General features: G+C 34.7%; 1 protein-coding gene across 1 annotated transcript; it reads right to left on the bottom strand.

Annotated features, from left to right (window-relative positions):
• Positions 1-9,128: 9,128 nt before the first annotated feature.
• On the bottom strand, positions 9,129-16,461 carry LOC140152238 (6-pyruvoyl tetrahydrobiopterin synthase-like). The gene is made up of 5 exons (XM_072174541.1): positions 16,355-16,461; positions 12,451-12,530; positions 11,542-11,564; positions 10,269-10,325; positions 9,129-9,332 (listed from the first exon to the last, which is right to left on the bottom strand). The coding sequence occupies exons 1-5, from the start codon at positions 16,435-16,437 to the stop codon at positions 9,129-9,131; spliced, it is 447 nt and encodes a 148-aa protein (XP_072030642.1). The 5' UTR covers positions 16,438-16,461.
• Positions 16,462-17,675: the final 1,214 nt, after the last annotated feature.

Genomic DNA, 17,675 nt, shown 5'->3' with positions numbered 1-17,675 from the left:
TGATTCATTCGCTTGGCAAAAATATAATCTAATTTGTATTTATGTTCTGTAAACCTAAAATTGGAATTGACTGAAATGTTGGGAATAAAGTTTTGTGGATATCTACTCAAAAATACCATTAAAAGAGGATTCTAGAATCACAAAATACTCCTTTAAAACAAAAATACTTAAAATTATTACAAATGGTTAACTAATAATTTTTTGCTGATTTGGCATTATGGCGTTTCATGAAAACATAGTATATGTCATATACATCAGTATGTCAAATCAATATCAACTACAGTTACACAGTGGCCTATGGTAATTTTACTCTTCTCTTTCTATCAAAAAACTCATACGCCAATGCTAAATCAGCGATGAATTGAAATATTAAAATAAAGAGGATGACAAAATTAATATCAATCATATCCATGCGAAAACATGGGTCCAGCGTATCATATGGTCAATTTTACTGGTCAGCAGCCAAATTCCTTTAAGTGAAGATATTTATTTCCTTTTTTTTTTAATGCAAAAACCATACATATACACATGTTTCTCAGTTTGAGATATTGGAAAATAGTAGAAAATAATAAGCAAATAATATGCTAATTTTGATCATATCTCCATGTTTCTTGGATTTTTTAAAGTAAGGTGTTAATTTAAAGCACGTGTTGATGGCCTTATCTCAAAAAGTTTGAATTTGGTGTATATTTTGCTTTTTGCATTGGAACTCTTCAAATAGTATGAGGTGTAACAAATGATATATTTTCTCAAAAAGAAATTAAACAAGAAATCAGTGGTTAAAAGAGCTAAGATGCTGCACATTAAACAGGTTATCATATTTGTCTTGTACCGTGACACAGTAACTATTATTTGTTCATACACAAGAGTAATCATGCCAAGCATGTATTGTATATTAAGAATCAAATTTGCAGAAATGAAGAAATCTGCGAAATTTAACATTCTCTGATCTGCAAATTAGGAAATGGTGTGTCTCTTGCACTATTTTAATTGTATGGTCATTCCAGGTGCAGCAGGTAAGTTTGCAAACTTACCAGGATCAAATATGGGCTATGAAATCAAGAATTTGTAGCCATTTGGTCTTATAATCACCAGACGTGGTTGCCCCAGGAATATTTTTCTGGTGGCAAAGTGAAAATTTGGTGAGCAAATCATTGGACAGCTTTCCTAAAATTGGGCAATTATGGCCCAAAATAGTGAGTTTTCTGTTATTTTATTTGTCTTGATGGGGGGGGGGCCTAAGTGGTGCCACTGCTGATAAACACTTCTTGCAGCTTGGTAGAGCAAAAGCTAACTATAGCATTCTATTATCAACCAGCTGCATTGATTGCAATAACATTAGGACCAAAGCATTGTCATTTCAATACAAACACTAATTAATAAATAATAAAAATAGAGGTCATACAGTAAGACCTGGACACTTTTCGGCCCATAGCAGTTGCCGAAATATCGTCAAAATGTAAAAAAGGGTGTCATTGGGTGACAGTAAAACCAAAAAATGGGGTCATTTGGTGAGAGGGAGTTGACAAATAGAGGTCAGTAGCCACATATCCTAGTTGCCTATACAGTGTTCAATGAGATTTGTCTCATAACCAGGGATATAACTTTGCTGTCGGGCAGGGAAATTGTCAAAAGTACCTGGATACAATCAGGGTCAGAAACAACATGTCAGCATTGCATGAACTTACCCTTAGCATCCTTGTGGATCAAATGTAGACACAGCAATCCCAGGTCTTAGGAGGTAAACTTGGCATCTTCTAGTTTAGACTTGGCATTTTGGGTAAATTTAGACATATAATTATAGATCATGTTATTTTGACAACTATTGTTTTGCTGTCTGTCTTACTCAAATACTTACCTGCTTACAGTTGGCATTCCCAATTTAGTAAGTATGGACTTGGTATTCCAATAAATCTGATAAATGTGTTAAGTTTTTACATTTCTGATATGCATCTAGATTTGTCATTTCAGCGGCTCTAGTCTATAGACTAAACATTCCTAAAGGATCTAGACTTGACTAAGCATTCCATACAACATTCTTTGAGGCAATAGTGTCAGAATCATTAGCTTCCTCATAAATGTAGTCAATTCTTTGCATTCCTAATGTGAATCTAGTCTAAATTTGTCATTTTTCTTGTCTATAGACTAGGCATTCCTAGTGGACCTGGTTTAGGGCACTAAGTCTTGACTAAGCATTCCCTACAACACTTCCCAATGTTATAGTGCACCAGCTTCTTGATAAATGCAGTAAAATCTATAGACTGGCCTGGGCATTCCTAATGGATCTACAATCTTGGAAGAAAAGTACTTGGAATGCTTGGCACACTCTGCCGTAAATTCTGTGCAGAATTTCTTATGATCATGGAAATGGCATATATTGTGCTAGAGAACAAACAGGACATCTACAACAAAGATTTACCCTTCCCCCTCCCCATCAATCAATGTTGTACACATTGGGAAACTGCAGACATTGGCATTTCTCAACATTGCATGGGGGAAAGGGGTGACAGTTTTCTGTTATTATTAAGCGTTCCAAGACTTATTTCCAAGATTGTAGTCTTAACTAAGCATTTAACCTTCTCTAAGGCTGTAGTGTAGACTCAGCTTCCAGATATAGTCAGGTCTTTACATTTCTGATATGTATTGAGTCTAGCCTTATCATTCCAATGGATCTAGTCTATAGACTAAGTATTCCTAATGGATCTAGTCTTGAATTTCCTTTTACTTTCCCTATGGCTAAAGTGTATACTTGGCTTCTGCATAAGTGTAGTCAAGCCTTGGCATTTCTTATGCCATTTCCAAATGGCTCTAGTCTAGACTAAGCAATTCCTATTGGATCTAGTCTAGACTAAGCCTACGGAGACTTCCAATGGACCCACATCTCCCCACTTTGTGATGTTCCTTATAGAAGTAGATAAAGTAAATATTCCCATTGTTCATTAAATACACCATTTGGATCATTGTTATAATAAACATGACAAATAATAACTTTCTAGACCGAAGCGAAGGTGACCATAACATAACACCATACTATGGTCTATGATCATAACCAATTGAAATATAGAATCAAAGTATTTGAGCAAAGCCTGGACAGTATTAAACATTTTATGGGGAATAGATTAATTCACATTGTCAACAATGTAGCCCACCCCTTCACAAATGGACATGCCTTATGAATATTCATGAAGTGAATTAACAATGTAAGCTATACAAGTTATAGTTTATTAATACATTATACATAGTAAATTATATATAAATATATATATTTCGCTTCAAATGTTGTGTGTTAAAGTATGTGTTTTATTGAATACCTTGAGTGATATAATAACATAGTCTTAAATTTTGTATATTGTGCTCAAATATACCTATCAATAGTCTTATAATTATGTAGAAATTTCACATTGTATTAAGGAAGAAATGTGTGAAACACAAGATGTAAGAAATGATTGCAACATTTTCCAGTGTTGTCAGTTATGCTAAGTAGCTTAATTTGGAATTGAAAATGATATTATTGTTTACCAACACTAACAGAACATGATACATGATTAGAAAAATGGGAACAGATCATTTCTGCAACACCCTAACACTATGGACCACAATGGCCTCATCCCAATGGCGTAGTTCAATAACCTCAATTAAACAATAATAGGGTAAAATTTTGCATTTTGGAATTTTGTACCCAAATTTTAAAGGTCATTCAATGAATGTGCAAATGTATTGGGGTTAAAGAAGTGCACCCTGATATATGAGCATGTTGTGGCTCCTAGTGTAAAGGAAGGCATTTTAAACAGGAAATTCCAGAACCATCAGCATATCAGATTGTAGTTGATTCTCTATGGAATGTATCTTTGTCTGGTAATTCCAACTAGTATAATAACAATTTAACATACATGGCAGATGATGTACAGTGCCATTTCATGAACAGTTGTGTAGAATCAAAGATCCTAGCAAATCAAGCTGGGAAATACTGGAAAAGGTGCATTGGGTCTATAATTAGCTATAATTTAACCCTGAATTGCAGCTGCGTATTTGAGTAGGTGGTTTACAGTTGCAGAATTTCTTGGAAGATCATCTAATAATTCTAATTCAAGTTTTCACCAAATTAGATTATTATTTATTTATTTTTTTGCTTTGATTTGTTAAATTGTTTTAAAATCTTTCCATTTTTTATGTGCTGTTGTATTTAACAAAATTTTTAAAAATGTATAGTAATATATGTACAATGATTTATATTAGTTGGTTGTATACTTTTTTAGGATGTTTTAATTTGCATACTGTGTATAGAGATGGGAAGGATTTGTTCTTTAAGCAGAACTAGTCAGTACCGTATTCGATCTAATTATCGCCCCTCCTCGGACACTAACAATTAGAGATTGATTTGTGTAAATTACATAATGGTATATGTTTTATACAGCAAGTTCAGATTTTGTGTTTTTAATCTGGCAAGCTTTTCTCCAGAATGTGTTTACAGAAAGAAGATCATCCTTTCATTTCATTCATTCATTAATCAAATAACAAAAAAAGAATACATACAAAAATCAAAATACAAAATGTGAGAGTGAATTACGGAAAAGCTAAGAAGAAGCCTGAAAGTCTGCGATCCCTTGTTTGGTTAATTCATCATTTGACATGACAGCAGATTGTCATTTCAATGAAGAAAGTAACAGTAAGCTGCCATATCTTGAATTAACCTAAATACATTAAAAAAAATAGTCAAGTAATCCCAGCAAATAGTGTATCAAATGTTTTGTAACTTAAGGTTTAAAAAGGGAAGAATAGGTTGGCAGAAAATGTGAAAATATTGGGTTATACAAAGGGTATTAAATGTTATAATACCTTATACACAAAATAATTATCTTGCTTCAATTCCTTGCAGTCTTAGATAATATACATGTAGATATCAATAGTAATATTGATAAGTGCACACTGTCTATTCTATTCGATTTTTTAAAAATTGTATTATAGACTAGATCTGCAAAAATTTCTGTAACTAACTTTCATGACTATTACCCCTGCCACTCCCCTTTCAGAATTCTTCAATATAAGGAAACATTCAAGTTATTACTATACGATTTTGTGTGTTATTGTGTAAATGCTGGTAAAGAGCATATAATCTGTTTATTTTTGTATGCTACAAGACAAACTGGTGCTAGTGACAAAGAACATATTCTCAGTCCTAGGGGAGCAGTTCAGTGACCCTGTATTCACCTTATAGTATACACTGAACCTGACCTTTTTTGATTGGAAGTTGTAAAATAATATCTTTGAGCCCAAAGACCTATTTTGCACCATAGCTTTGTGTGTGCATCACTGAACTATGTACTCTGAGAATGAGAATATGACAGTTTGAAGTAGATTATTTTAGAAATATGATGTGCACATAGTATTTGAATTGTTGAACAAAAATTGTATTTGTAACTTTGAATTTTGAGATGTAGATTATTACAGCAATGTGTTGATGTATTTTGTATGCATTTGTGTTATCATTATGATCACCATCTTAGTAAATATAAACAATTATGTAATAATAAACAATAATAGAACAAAGTTTTGTTGAATATAACTTTTAATCATGTTAATGGATTAAATGCAGGGGGATGGAAATTAAATCATACTTGTAAAAAATGTATTAAACTTTGCTGGTTGAGATATTTAAGTACACAAACTAATTAATAAAAATGCACATTCCAAGCAAATTTCATGTAAGTTTATTCATATGATGTAAAATATGCATTTGCTAAATTATTGGTGAGCGGTTGGTTACCTCAGCAATATAGGTTCCACCAATGAGCTTATACTATCAGCAACGGATCTACATTACATGGCATCTCTCCTTAAATATAAACCATAAATATGCCACACTCTATGGTCAATCACTTTAAGGACCTCATTTGAATTCTCTACTTGTCATTAAGCTGATCATATACTGTAAAAACTTGATAGTTAGCATATGTGTTTACTATCGAACGCTTTTAAAACATGCAAACATGAAGTGCTCCATCCACAAAAGTTTTGAGGGTTTTGAGCAAATCATCGATACACATATTATAGTTATAATAGCGAACAAGTAAACCTGCAAATTAATGTCTCGACCCCATTAGCTCAGTTGGTAAAGTGCTGGACTTTGGTACAACTGATTTACTGATGTAAATGATGTATGTATATATTTTAATGTACTTAATTGTACTTGTACTTGTACTGTAATGTTTAATTGTACTTATTTGTTTTTCATGTTTGCGCCTCGGAATAGTTCTACTAGATTGATGGCGCATTACAAATGCTTATTATTATTATTATTATTACAATTTCATATGCTAACTATTGAGTTTTTATGGTATGTATTGTTTTGTCACATACCCATCATGCCAACATTGGAAATAGATTACAAGAATGACTTGCAATATAATCATTGCTCAAGATGTAGTAGTCAAATGTCCATAATTTCAAGTGTGTGCTAGAGGCACAGGTTGGTGGGCGGAGTTATTAAATGTTACTAAGATGCCTCTAATGTAACCCATGAGCTTACAAACGACCAGTGTGTGTGGGTGCACCTGATAGTAAATATAAATTTTTCTGTCAACATTTTCATCACAGTATTCCAGTACAATCTTCACTAGGCTTGAAAGTGCACTTTTAATTATGTTTGAAAAAATGGTTAGATAAGTCAAAATCAATAAAAAATTATAATTACAAATAATGATTGCCTTGTTTGAAAACAAAAGTAAATTCATTGTATTTAAAGTTTAATATTTATTGTGTAAATAAGTTTGTCTCGATTTAAGTTATGATCTAGTAGTGCACAGTAAAGAATGGATAATTATACAATGAAATGTTTGCCAATATTATTGTGGAATAAATGTGTCCGATAGAAAGAAAAAAAAAGCGCTGCAATTGCAACATTTGTCCGATTGCTTGAATGGGAATATTTGTAAACTATTATCTGTTCCAACTTCAATGACACCTCTGCCACTTTCCAATATGTATTAGAGTGATACGATACCTGTTCAATTCTTAGTAAATCAATGCTGTATTGACTGCAGATTTGACTTCAAACAATGTCCAGAAGCGGGGTTATAGTTTGTTGAACTTTGCTCCTTCAAACAAAATGGTACCTTTTTCGGTTCTACATGTGTCTCTTTTTCAACATTGCTGGTAGCAAATATCAAACAGTTATAATAGAGGTTATCCACTTCACTCATGTTTGACGTCTAACAAAAGGTGCTGGTTCCCGTAGTATTCCTCGCACATGCAGGTACTTCTTTTGAAAGTCCTAAAACAAGGTATACACCAATCCGACTTCGCCATTACTGCGGTGTCCCCGATGTAAAACTGCGGTGTCCCGAGGTCGGGGGTTCCACCTTCCATCCATTATTTATTGCGTGCTACACAGAATTGTATCCGGGAATTGTACACAACAGTGATATTCAATACACCATCATAAGTATTGAATTACGAATTAAATCTCCCGCTCTGGTACATCTGTGTTACCGACAATAGAGGGCCAAATACAGTAAACGCTTCTCGGATTGGTGTATAGCAGTCGTTGAAAGGATATGCAACTTATAGGACAGGGATAACCTCTATTCATGTGCAGGAGGATCGATAGACAGCTATATGACTTTCATATTGACGTTATTCGAGTGAGTGGAGTGGAATAGTGTGTAGGGGGAGAGGAGATATCGAGTGTAGGAGTGGGAGAGAAGGAGACACTGGGGAGAGGAAGAGAGGGAATCGGAGAAGAGGAGGAAATAGAGGTGGGGGAGAGGGGAGCCTAGGTAAGAGGTATGGGTTGTGCTTTCCGGGGACAATTAACTAATTCATAATCAAATGATCTCCATAATCATGCTTCGTTTATGTTTAATACAAACAAAGAAACCAAAAAAATTATGACGCTTATACTTCCAGCACCCATAGTTATGTTACCGTCCACGTGTGATTGATATCCGTTCCATAAACAACCTGATATGTATCCGATAATAAGTTTAGCACAATCATGACAATTGAATACGTATGGTCCTCTCTATACTAAATTTGAACTTATTTCTCTATCACTGAGCGAAAAGCTTTTGGTATTTGACCAATGAAGTAGTGGCGCTTTTTCCAAACGCAACAAAAAGATCTCTACCTCATTGGGTAAAAACCAGTCGCTGTTGCTCAGCTCAGCGATGTAGTATAAATTTAGCTTTATATGTTATGATTGCAGACAAGTTCTGCCCCTCTTTTTAATCTGCTGATTTTTGGTTTCTGAACTTGAAACGAGGGATTGTATAATGTTCAATTCCAGACCTGGACAATACCAACAGTTATCTCACTAATATATACATATGATAGCTATTTTTTTAACATAGATTCTCGTTTCTATATCAAATTATCCATCTCTTTCTGCTTTTTGTGGTAATGTTTTATTCTATAAATTGCACATTTGTGTGCAAATTGATGGCGCTATTTACATACATTTTTAATTTAAATTAGCCAAATGATATTATATTTCATAATAAAAAGTGTTTTGAAAATTTCTTTGCCACTTATTGTTATTCTTTTTCCTAATGATCTAATGCCATTCATTATGCAAGTGTCTACCCCTTCTAAAGTTGCAAACAAGATTTAAGATAAATAGCGCCATCATTGTTCACCTTTTCTTAAAAATGACTACAGTTTATATGCCATCAAACAACAAAGTTGTCTTGTATGATGAACCTTTTTTGGTAAATACAGCCATCAGTTACCAAGAAAATGAAAAAAGAAACATGTGAAACTTAAAAAAGTAAACGCTACTGAAAAGTATGAACCAGACAAATGAACAGCTGATGATATCCGTCGATTTTTCCATTCTTTAGGCCACCGATCGATCACTAACTTGCAGTTGATCCTAAATTGGTCTGTTCTGGTTACAAACATGCCTTTTATGAGGTAGATAAATATTTTGCCGTATTCAATAAATAAAACAGTCGACATCATTTATAGTTTAGAATATACAGCGAGTTTTTTTTAGATAACCTGTATGTATGAGTTGATATTTATATAAAAAATATGTATACGGTACTACATTAGATAAAATTAATAATATTTAGGTATATATACTGTGGTATTAATACATATTATGCTCTTCGGCATTTTTCTGATTATTTTTAGCAACTTTCTCCTCGATAAATAGCCGTGTTCTTATCCGTGCTTTTAACCCTAACTTCGTGCAACATAGAGGGATCCGTCATAACTTTCTTCATTTCTTGCCAAACATACACGGCCACATTCTCTGTTGTAGTAGTTCGATCTTTAAAGAATTCCACCTCTACGTTTAGGTTCTTATGGTCCAGTGGTTCCACAATAGCTTTCTAAAAATAAATAAGAGGCAAGACATAGAACAATAACATGATTCCAAATGGATGGTGACTCATATCATCAAAAAGTGCCTGTTGCACACCCCAAGTACTGTACAGGCCCTGCAGATTGTCAACGTTTTGACAACCAAATACACTGAACAGCTACCTTTGACTATATTTATAAATACGTATTTTTAAATACGCACGTGACCCATGGGCACGACATACCAAGACCAGCAAGCGTGACCAAATCCTCATGCCATTGAAAAGGATAGGAACTCTTTAGATAAATATCATCAAATTTAATTATCAAATAGCAAAATTATTACACATGGGAGGGATTCCGAATTTGTAATATGTTATCCAAAACATCATTTTGAAAATATTTGCCCGAGGGAAAAAAATATTTATCGACGGAAAAGTTTACAATATAATCACAAAGTTGAACAAAATAGACACTTTTGCTACACAGTCTCACGTTGTTTACAGCCTTTGCATTCAAATGTACAGGAAGATTACCTGCTATGTAGAAGGTCACTTCAAGACTTACTGTCTACAAGCTGTTATGGCAGCACGGAGGTGGTCACGTGCGTATTTATAAATACGTATTTATAATATAGTCGAAGCATACTGCTGAAAGTTATAATTTTCAAAGAGTTTATTTCTAAACAGAAAAGTTTATGTTATACTTTATGTCATGATGTTTTAATGATATGATCAGTTACTTCATCGAATTGCATCCTGATTTGTTGAAGACTTGCTGGAATGATGAGTAGCACAATTTTTTACTTAATGTTTTAATACAGATCTTATACGGTCACCGTTGAAAAACAAAACAAATGCTATTGATTAAACCATTCAAACCATACACAATTAAAAATCATATTGATGCCGGCAATAAATCACTTCCGATCATCATAATTTAAAATGTAGCTAAAAATTTCATACCTTCATGCATGCAGAGAGTTCATTGAAGTTTATTATCATTCCGGTCACTGGATCCAACTAAAAAGTAAATGAATACACAAACAATGATAAAACATTCACGTGATATGTAAAATTCATTTCTATGTCATTAGAAGCTACATAGATCGATCGGCTAATCAAAATTTTAATTCTAGATCCGGTAACGATGTGTGTAACATTGGCTTTATGTCGGTTGAACCTAGTGGTAAACTTTAAAAAACCAGGCAAATCATACGTGTCGTTTATCTAGTTGATATTTTCGTTATTGACACTACCCTATTTGACAGCTATAGTCAAATTAAAAAAGAGTAATTTTGCGCGGTTAGTATTGCAATCACTGGTTTCGGATTATTGATATGTAATGTGTTTGGCCGAGAAAATTTTTAATTGAAAAGGTGTAGCTCATAATTTCGCCTACTTCAACACCGAATTCGATCGGTGCATTGCCTAGACCCTCCCTCGGGTCCATGGATAACGATTGGTAATGTACAGTGTACATTGTACACTATACTCGGATAATATAACATTAAAAAATCAACCCAATACATGGACCTTCCGAATCTGTAGGCAATTTGCCTTCCACTTCCAAGTACTTTGTGGGAGTTCACTTTTACTGATCCTGGGTCACGCAATCTTTCTATATACCACGTCCGCGTTCTCACTGCATTAACGTTTGTGTAAGCGACTACAACAACGATGTTGCATCCAACCAATCAATGCAGCTCGGCAGCGCGGTGATATTTGAAGAGGCTTCCCTAGATAAATAATGTGCAAACATTTGCAAACCGCACACGACAATATACGCAATATGGACAATATGACGTACCATGGGTTTATCAGACGCGTGCCAGTTGAGCTCAGTACCTCGTAGTTGTTGACAAGTGTCCCATCCCGCGGCATAGCTTTGTGCTACCATGTTTGAATTGAAACGGGGGCGGGGCTTTCATAATTGACATCGGAATCACCGGGCTTCGTTGAACGATTATTTGGAAGGAAGATCCCAAACAAATTTGTACAGACTCGGAATGGGAGCGCTCACTGGACTTTCACGTAGGTATATTAAATGATTGAGTGACCCATCCATAACATAGCCAGTGAGTGACTAGCGTTCTGAATAGTGGCCTCAAAAAATGAGATTTATTTTGTGTGTGCACAAGGGTGATTCTACTTCTTACTCTGTTCCATAGCGTAAGACAACAGTTAGAAGAGAGGTGAGAAAAGAGAGTAAAATGAATTGTAATTAAAAGAAACGTACCTTGCCCTTTAGTGTCACAACAACTGTAGACGGGTAAAATAAATTAAGAACATTGCCGTGAGATGTATAATATTTACGAAATCAAAATACACACTTGTTCCCAGGAAATGAGCGGAAACTCACAATTTGGGAGTTTCGAGAGTGGCATTGGTATGTCCTTTTGTGATTGGCACCTTTGTTCCATAACCATTAAGGTATAGGACATTTTTTGTTTTTGCTATAGCCCCCGAATGAAATGTATTTAATTATGTTTGTACTCACTCAGGTAGCATTTGTGTGTGAATTTTACATCCGAACTAGGTGCTATTCTTTTTTATGAGGGGTTTTTCAATATTGCCGTCCATTTCTTATCGTCACCCCATAGACTTTACATGTAAAATAAAAAGGCTCCTAGTTCGGATGTAAAATTCACACAAAATGCTTTTTGAGTGATTACAAAGATAATTAAATACTTTTCATGCGGGGGCTATGTGGAATTCCTGGTACAATGGAATTTCACAATAAAATGTCCATTGGAAACAAAGGTGTTGGGGACAGAATTGAATACAGAGTATAGCATATTATTCCCCATTCACAAATGACATACCACTGACTTTACCATGATACAGGTGTCGTCAAACAAAAAACAGCAACGTAACAATTGGAATATCTCGAAACTCCCAACTTGTGACTTGACGTTTGGTGGGAGCAGGTCATAAAGTAAAGTGTATGCAAATTTATAGAAAGTCATAATTCAGATATTAAGTATTCTTTTTATCAGAAAGAATAAATGTCCGATACCGGTGGAAGTTGATGATAATTGTTGATAATTTACACTTTCAGCATTTAAATATGATCCATTATATTGAGCTAATGCAATTATACAAAGTATTTTCTACAACGGTTTAATATCAGAAGTATTATAGGTACCTGTATAATTGTGTCCGTGACCATTTGGATTGTAACATTTTCCAAACCATTTGAGGTTTTCCTCTTCTGTCAAATGTTTACTATAACAGTAAGGGAAAAACATAACGTAATTTCCTTTCCACAGTATTTAGCACCTGATTTCTTATTGCAGATTAATCATTCAGCACCCAAGATAATTCTCTTCCATTAGTGCTCATACTCTAGTTTTTAACCCTCGTCCTGTTACGCATATTAATTTTTAAACACGAACTACGAAAGGGGGATTGCTCTGGATCAGATGGGCATAAAATGGGGCCGAGTTTGAATGTTGCTCCCCATTTGCTTGTTCATTCCTTTGTGATGAATCTATTATGGGAATTGTGTTGATTTGAGATTTATGAAAGTCTATCGCTCTGGTTTGGATTTCCCCCGCTTCTTTCCTACGTCAGACTTCTCCGTAGTCCAGTTGCCAATTGTGCATACTCTGGCTATTGCATTTAAGCTTAAAACTCTGATTCAATTAATTTGTGCACAATTAATAGATTTTCACATCTGATCTTTTCAGTCACCGTACTCCCTCTGTTTGTTAGCTTCCCAAGTGGACTACTGACTTTGGATTGCGGTTTGCATGCTTAACACGGCTGTCTATGGATGAGATTGTCGGATTTCTGGCCTACTAAAATTGGCCATGATGTAATGCATCTTTAAATGGATCTGCTTTGTGATTGGTCGCCCAGATCTCGTTATGGTTTAAATCCTCCGGGCACCTGTCATTACCATTAATAACTACATGGTACACAACTATACCACCCTTTGTGTTGGCGGGAACATTAAACTCTCTGTAGGTGCATGAACGCGTCTTAATTGCGGTTTAATTGGATTGATAAACAAGTATGATTGACAGTGTGTGTTAGGGACTAAGTCCCCGGTCAAAGTCCTTTAAAAAGGCAATGTACATAGCCGATTTTTAACTCGGGCTTTCGCGATTAATAAACTGGCAGATTCTAAAATTAAAGTACCATTATAGTTATGCCATTATGATATACTAGTATTTTGATGTAATAAATATCAGTATAATTGAAATATGAACTGAAATATGCGTTCATCATGATTAATAACACATTTTTATTTATCAAAAATCGACTGTGGCGTAGTCTATTCCTACGTTGGTTGATTGTGGCAAGGAGTCTTCCTGTTTCTCCTTATTATAGTCACAGATTTGGCATCATATATTTCGTATATGCAGCCGGTTGTTTGGTTCGTGTTTGACTGTTCAAGAAATATTCTTAGCGTGCTATATTAGTAGGTATGTCACAGTGGCTGCACAATAATTCTGCTACACTGTGCATGCAAGCATAACAGTGAATTGAAAAGGGCGCGCTTCAAATTTGGCAAATTTTAGAAAACATCCATGTCGAGAAATGAATTTCTTTATATGCTTCATTTATCCAAATTGTTTAAATTTTTAATATATGATGTGTGAAGCCTTTCCGAGGCTAAGATCGGGTCCTCAAAAATTGTTTTGTTTAAGAGCTACTGCCTGTTTTTATGGATTTTTGAAGATCGCTCATAAATCAGTAAATATAGGCCTATTGAAGTAAAGGAACTACCACCATTTAGCTGAAATACTAATCTTTCTTAGCATGTAAATTAATTCTGTCGACAACAAATGAAACACTTCCCTAAAACCAGTTGAAGCAAAACATTAATCAATGTTTTTTTAGGGAGTAATTTTCCAAACCACAATAGCTCTAAGCCATTGTGTGTGTCCAAGGCCATACTATTTTTGTATACGCGGTACAGTAAAATTGCTGTTCACTTTACCGATTGTCCTCCCGTGTTAATCCAGATGACAAAATGTTAATTTAAAGTCTCATTGCAACTGAATTTTAATTTTTACTTTTCGGACTTGGCTTTGAGTAATGGTGACACATACCATGTTTACAGTAAAAATGAAAATTATATTCTAGACACCGTCAAAATGTCAAACTTTTTATTTTTTTTGTATTGTTTTTAAATAATTAACTGCAGTTCATTTATTCAACCTCATAACAGGATCATACTTAAAAAAATTATGATGAATGAACAGACGTTCATTAAATATTGAAAAAAATCTAAAATTACTCATACCTAATTTGCATAATAATAGCATAAATACATAATTAGCTGTAATGACCTAATTTGCATAATTAATTACTTTTTGTGTATTTTTTGTTATCAATTGAAAGAACGTTGTATACATATGTGTGCAAAAAAACCCGCACCTTTATATCATGTACGGTTTTCTATTGGCATCAATTTTGCATATTAATTAGCTGAACTTAGTCATTTTTTGAGATTTAATTTGTCTGCAGATTGGCCGAAATTGCTCAAATAGTATATTTGGTTAATTTATTATGATTATTCAAAGATAGATTTTTAAATTTAGTTTTCTGTAACGAAGTCAGGAAAGATAGGCATTTAACATGTGATATTTAAATTAACGCTGCTTTTTCAAGCAAGCGTCCAAATATACTTCAAAATCTCGAAATGTGCCAATTTTGTCATTACAGCCATTTTGTGGCAGGATTTCATTCCATCTACGAGCATCTTTAAATTGACACTACATCACAATGCATTGACCGATTTCAATTCTGTTTTTTGATTTTTGATGCTTTAATAAAGCTCAATAATGTAGGAACATTAAATAACGTGTTTCTGCGGCGATTATTTTTGAGGTGATATGCCTAATATTAGTGTTTAAACATAGTGGCAATAGTGTGCTTCTCACACTGGCATTTTCTCGAAGTCCCTTGCACACGAAGAGCTACCATGTCTCTGATCAGTTTTTTTCCTAGTTTTGGACGTGCTTGGAAGCTTTCTTTGCTGCGTTTGGACTTAATTTATTGTCCATTCAGGATTGTTGCCCTTTTGAATGCTTGTCGGGTGTGGTCTGCTCTTTCTGTCGTCTGTCTTTGGGACCTGTGACTTCTCGGTGAGCTCTGTCCAATAAAGTTCTGACGACGCCAAGTTTATGTTGTAAGAGGTGGTGTAAGTTGAAGTTCAGATATTGGTCAGTATATCATGTATGTGTGGGTTTTCTAAATATATGAGGAGTTGATTGTGGCATTTGGTTGGTGCAAAATATGAGCGTGTCCATTTGTTTATCTTTTTCCGGTCCGCGGTTGAATTCTGTGCTGGCAGTGGCATTTATGATCATCTGATCCAGAGCAATTCTACAAAACACTACATCTTCTAGAAACACCCAACAGTGCTTCAGTAATTCTGGTGCAAGACATGTCTCATGGACATGACTAATAAACCAGACAAGTAGGGTTCGAAACGTCAATACCCCAAAAATGTGAGTACTTTCTATATAGATACGTCGTGTTTTAGAACTTAAAATATAAAATGAATATCTTCCAGACTGTTCTCCAATGCCCCAAATGGCTCTACCAACCTATTCTCTGACACCGCGCGCAAACTGTTTCGGGAGTTTTCCTAGGCTGTGAAACACACTAGTTTTTAGAAACAATTTATATTGGATCCTATAATAGCCATAACCGATTTAAAGTTGGGTGATCCAATTGTCTCATCCTCCACATTACCCAATCAAAATTAAGAGTTTTGGCATCTGAAGAAAGCTCATATTATTCTCTTGACCCAGTAACATTTTAGACACGAGATATGCAATCTTGATACCCAATCCGCTGTTTTGGTGACAGGCATCCATGTAAAGTAGACTCAAGACTTAATTTACAATTCGAACCATCCACCTCTATAATAGTATGTTTATGAACATTATATCAAGTGTTCATTATTAACTGAGACCAAAATTACGGTTTTTATTTAAATTTATGTCGCTTTTCAAAAAGAATATATACATTCGATGATTCGATGCAGCTCAAGTCATGATTATTTTACACAAAGAAGTTAGTAAGCTCACCTGCATAGCCGATGTCCAGCGCTGAATTTCTCTTTGCGACTCATATACACAACATGCCTGACAAAGCTATTGACTCCGTTCATCTTGCTATTACTTATTTGCGTGGATTCCTGTAAATTTTTTAAATTGGAATAATAATAGTAAACCCCTATGTTACCATAAACTGAAACTGGTAAGTGGTTGAACAAAAGGGGAAAAATCACAAACAGAACAAAAACAAAACTCTAGTTTGATTCAAGCGTTTAATTTATTTTTCGTTAAGTTTTAATTTAATTTTTAATGTGCTTTACCGCATAGGCCTAGGTAAGACCTGATCAACATTTTGTGTTTCGATCATATTATTTTACAAAACATTAGCACGACACTTCCGTAAATCATGTCAACACAGCAGTCATCCCTTTTTTTTATTATATGGATTTACTAATCTAGTCAAAGATTTGTAAGGGATCCACTCCAAACAATAGTCCGGAGTTTTATTCGCGGGTGAAAACTTTCATATAACCTACAAAACCTTATGCTAGTGGACTAAACAAAACAAAAAACAAAAATATAAGCTGGCCCTGGTAAAGTATGTAACTTTGGATGTACAAAATATTTTGTAAAAGTGTGTAGCACCGGGAAGAATACACACCTGAGATAATATACCACCACTTTGAAATCGTGACTTCACGTGACTATCTGTTACTCGCCCTTCCCGATTAGGAATAAAAGTTTCCTTGATCCTGAACAAAATGACAAAACAAAGGATGAAATGTGGGTAGTCTGGTGCAAAATATGTTCAGAATATCAAAAACAGTGCATTGTGATCTGGTATAGAAATTAGATCCTTCAAAGCAGACTGGTATCAGACAGGCGGCGGATGACATGATCGAGCCGGCAACTTGTGAAACCGCCCGGCCGTATGGCATTTTCCAATACAGTCGAGTTAGTTTTGTGGGGTTCATTATCGAACCCCAACGGTTTTAGCTTGTATTTATATTATTTATCAACATAGGCCTATTTGTTTGTGATATTTCAAGCGTTTTAAAATTTCAAAACACGGTTGACGTTGAAAATTTACTGAATTTAGAGAATGCAATGCGGCCACCACCTGGTATCAGAAAGGGTTCAAAATTATTTTTGAGGTGGCATTGCTCATGAGCCCGTAAATGAGACAGTTAATTTAGATTTGTGGATCTTCTATTACGATTCACACTTTTAGATAAGCCTATAATTAACACGGTCATCATAGCATGCATTGTACAGACTTAACATTTAGTATGGAATATTCTTCCCGAAGTGCCAAGACTAGTCTGGAAGGAGTCTGCATAAACCACACGGG

The sequence above is a fragment of the Amphiura filiformis genome, chromosome 5 (genome assembly GCF_039555335.1).
Source record: "Amphiura filiformis chromosome 5, Afil_fr2py, whole genome shotgun sequence".
Taxonomy (NCBI): domain Eukaryota; kingdom Metazoa; phylum Echinodermata; class Ophiuroidea; order Amphilepidida; family Amphiuridae; genus Amphiura; species Amphiura filiformis.
This window is presented reverse-complemented; position numbering and strand designations above follow the sequence as displayed.

Excerpts from the sequence above, each read along its gene's own strand:
- LOC140152238 (XM_072174541.1), bottom strand. The coding sequence starts at position 16,437 with ATGAACGGAGTCAATAGCTTTGTCAGGCATGTTGTGTATATGAGTCGC. Across the intron at positions 12,531-16,354 it reads GCTGGACATCGGCTATGCAG|TAAACATTTGACAGAAGAGG; the intron begins GTGAGCTTACTA and ends TTACTGTTATAG. Across the intron at positions 11,565-12,450 it reads TCACGGACACAATTATACAG|TTGTTGTGACACTAAAGGGC; the intron begins GTACCTATAATA and ends ACCCGTCTACAG.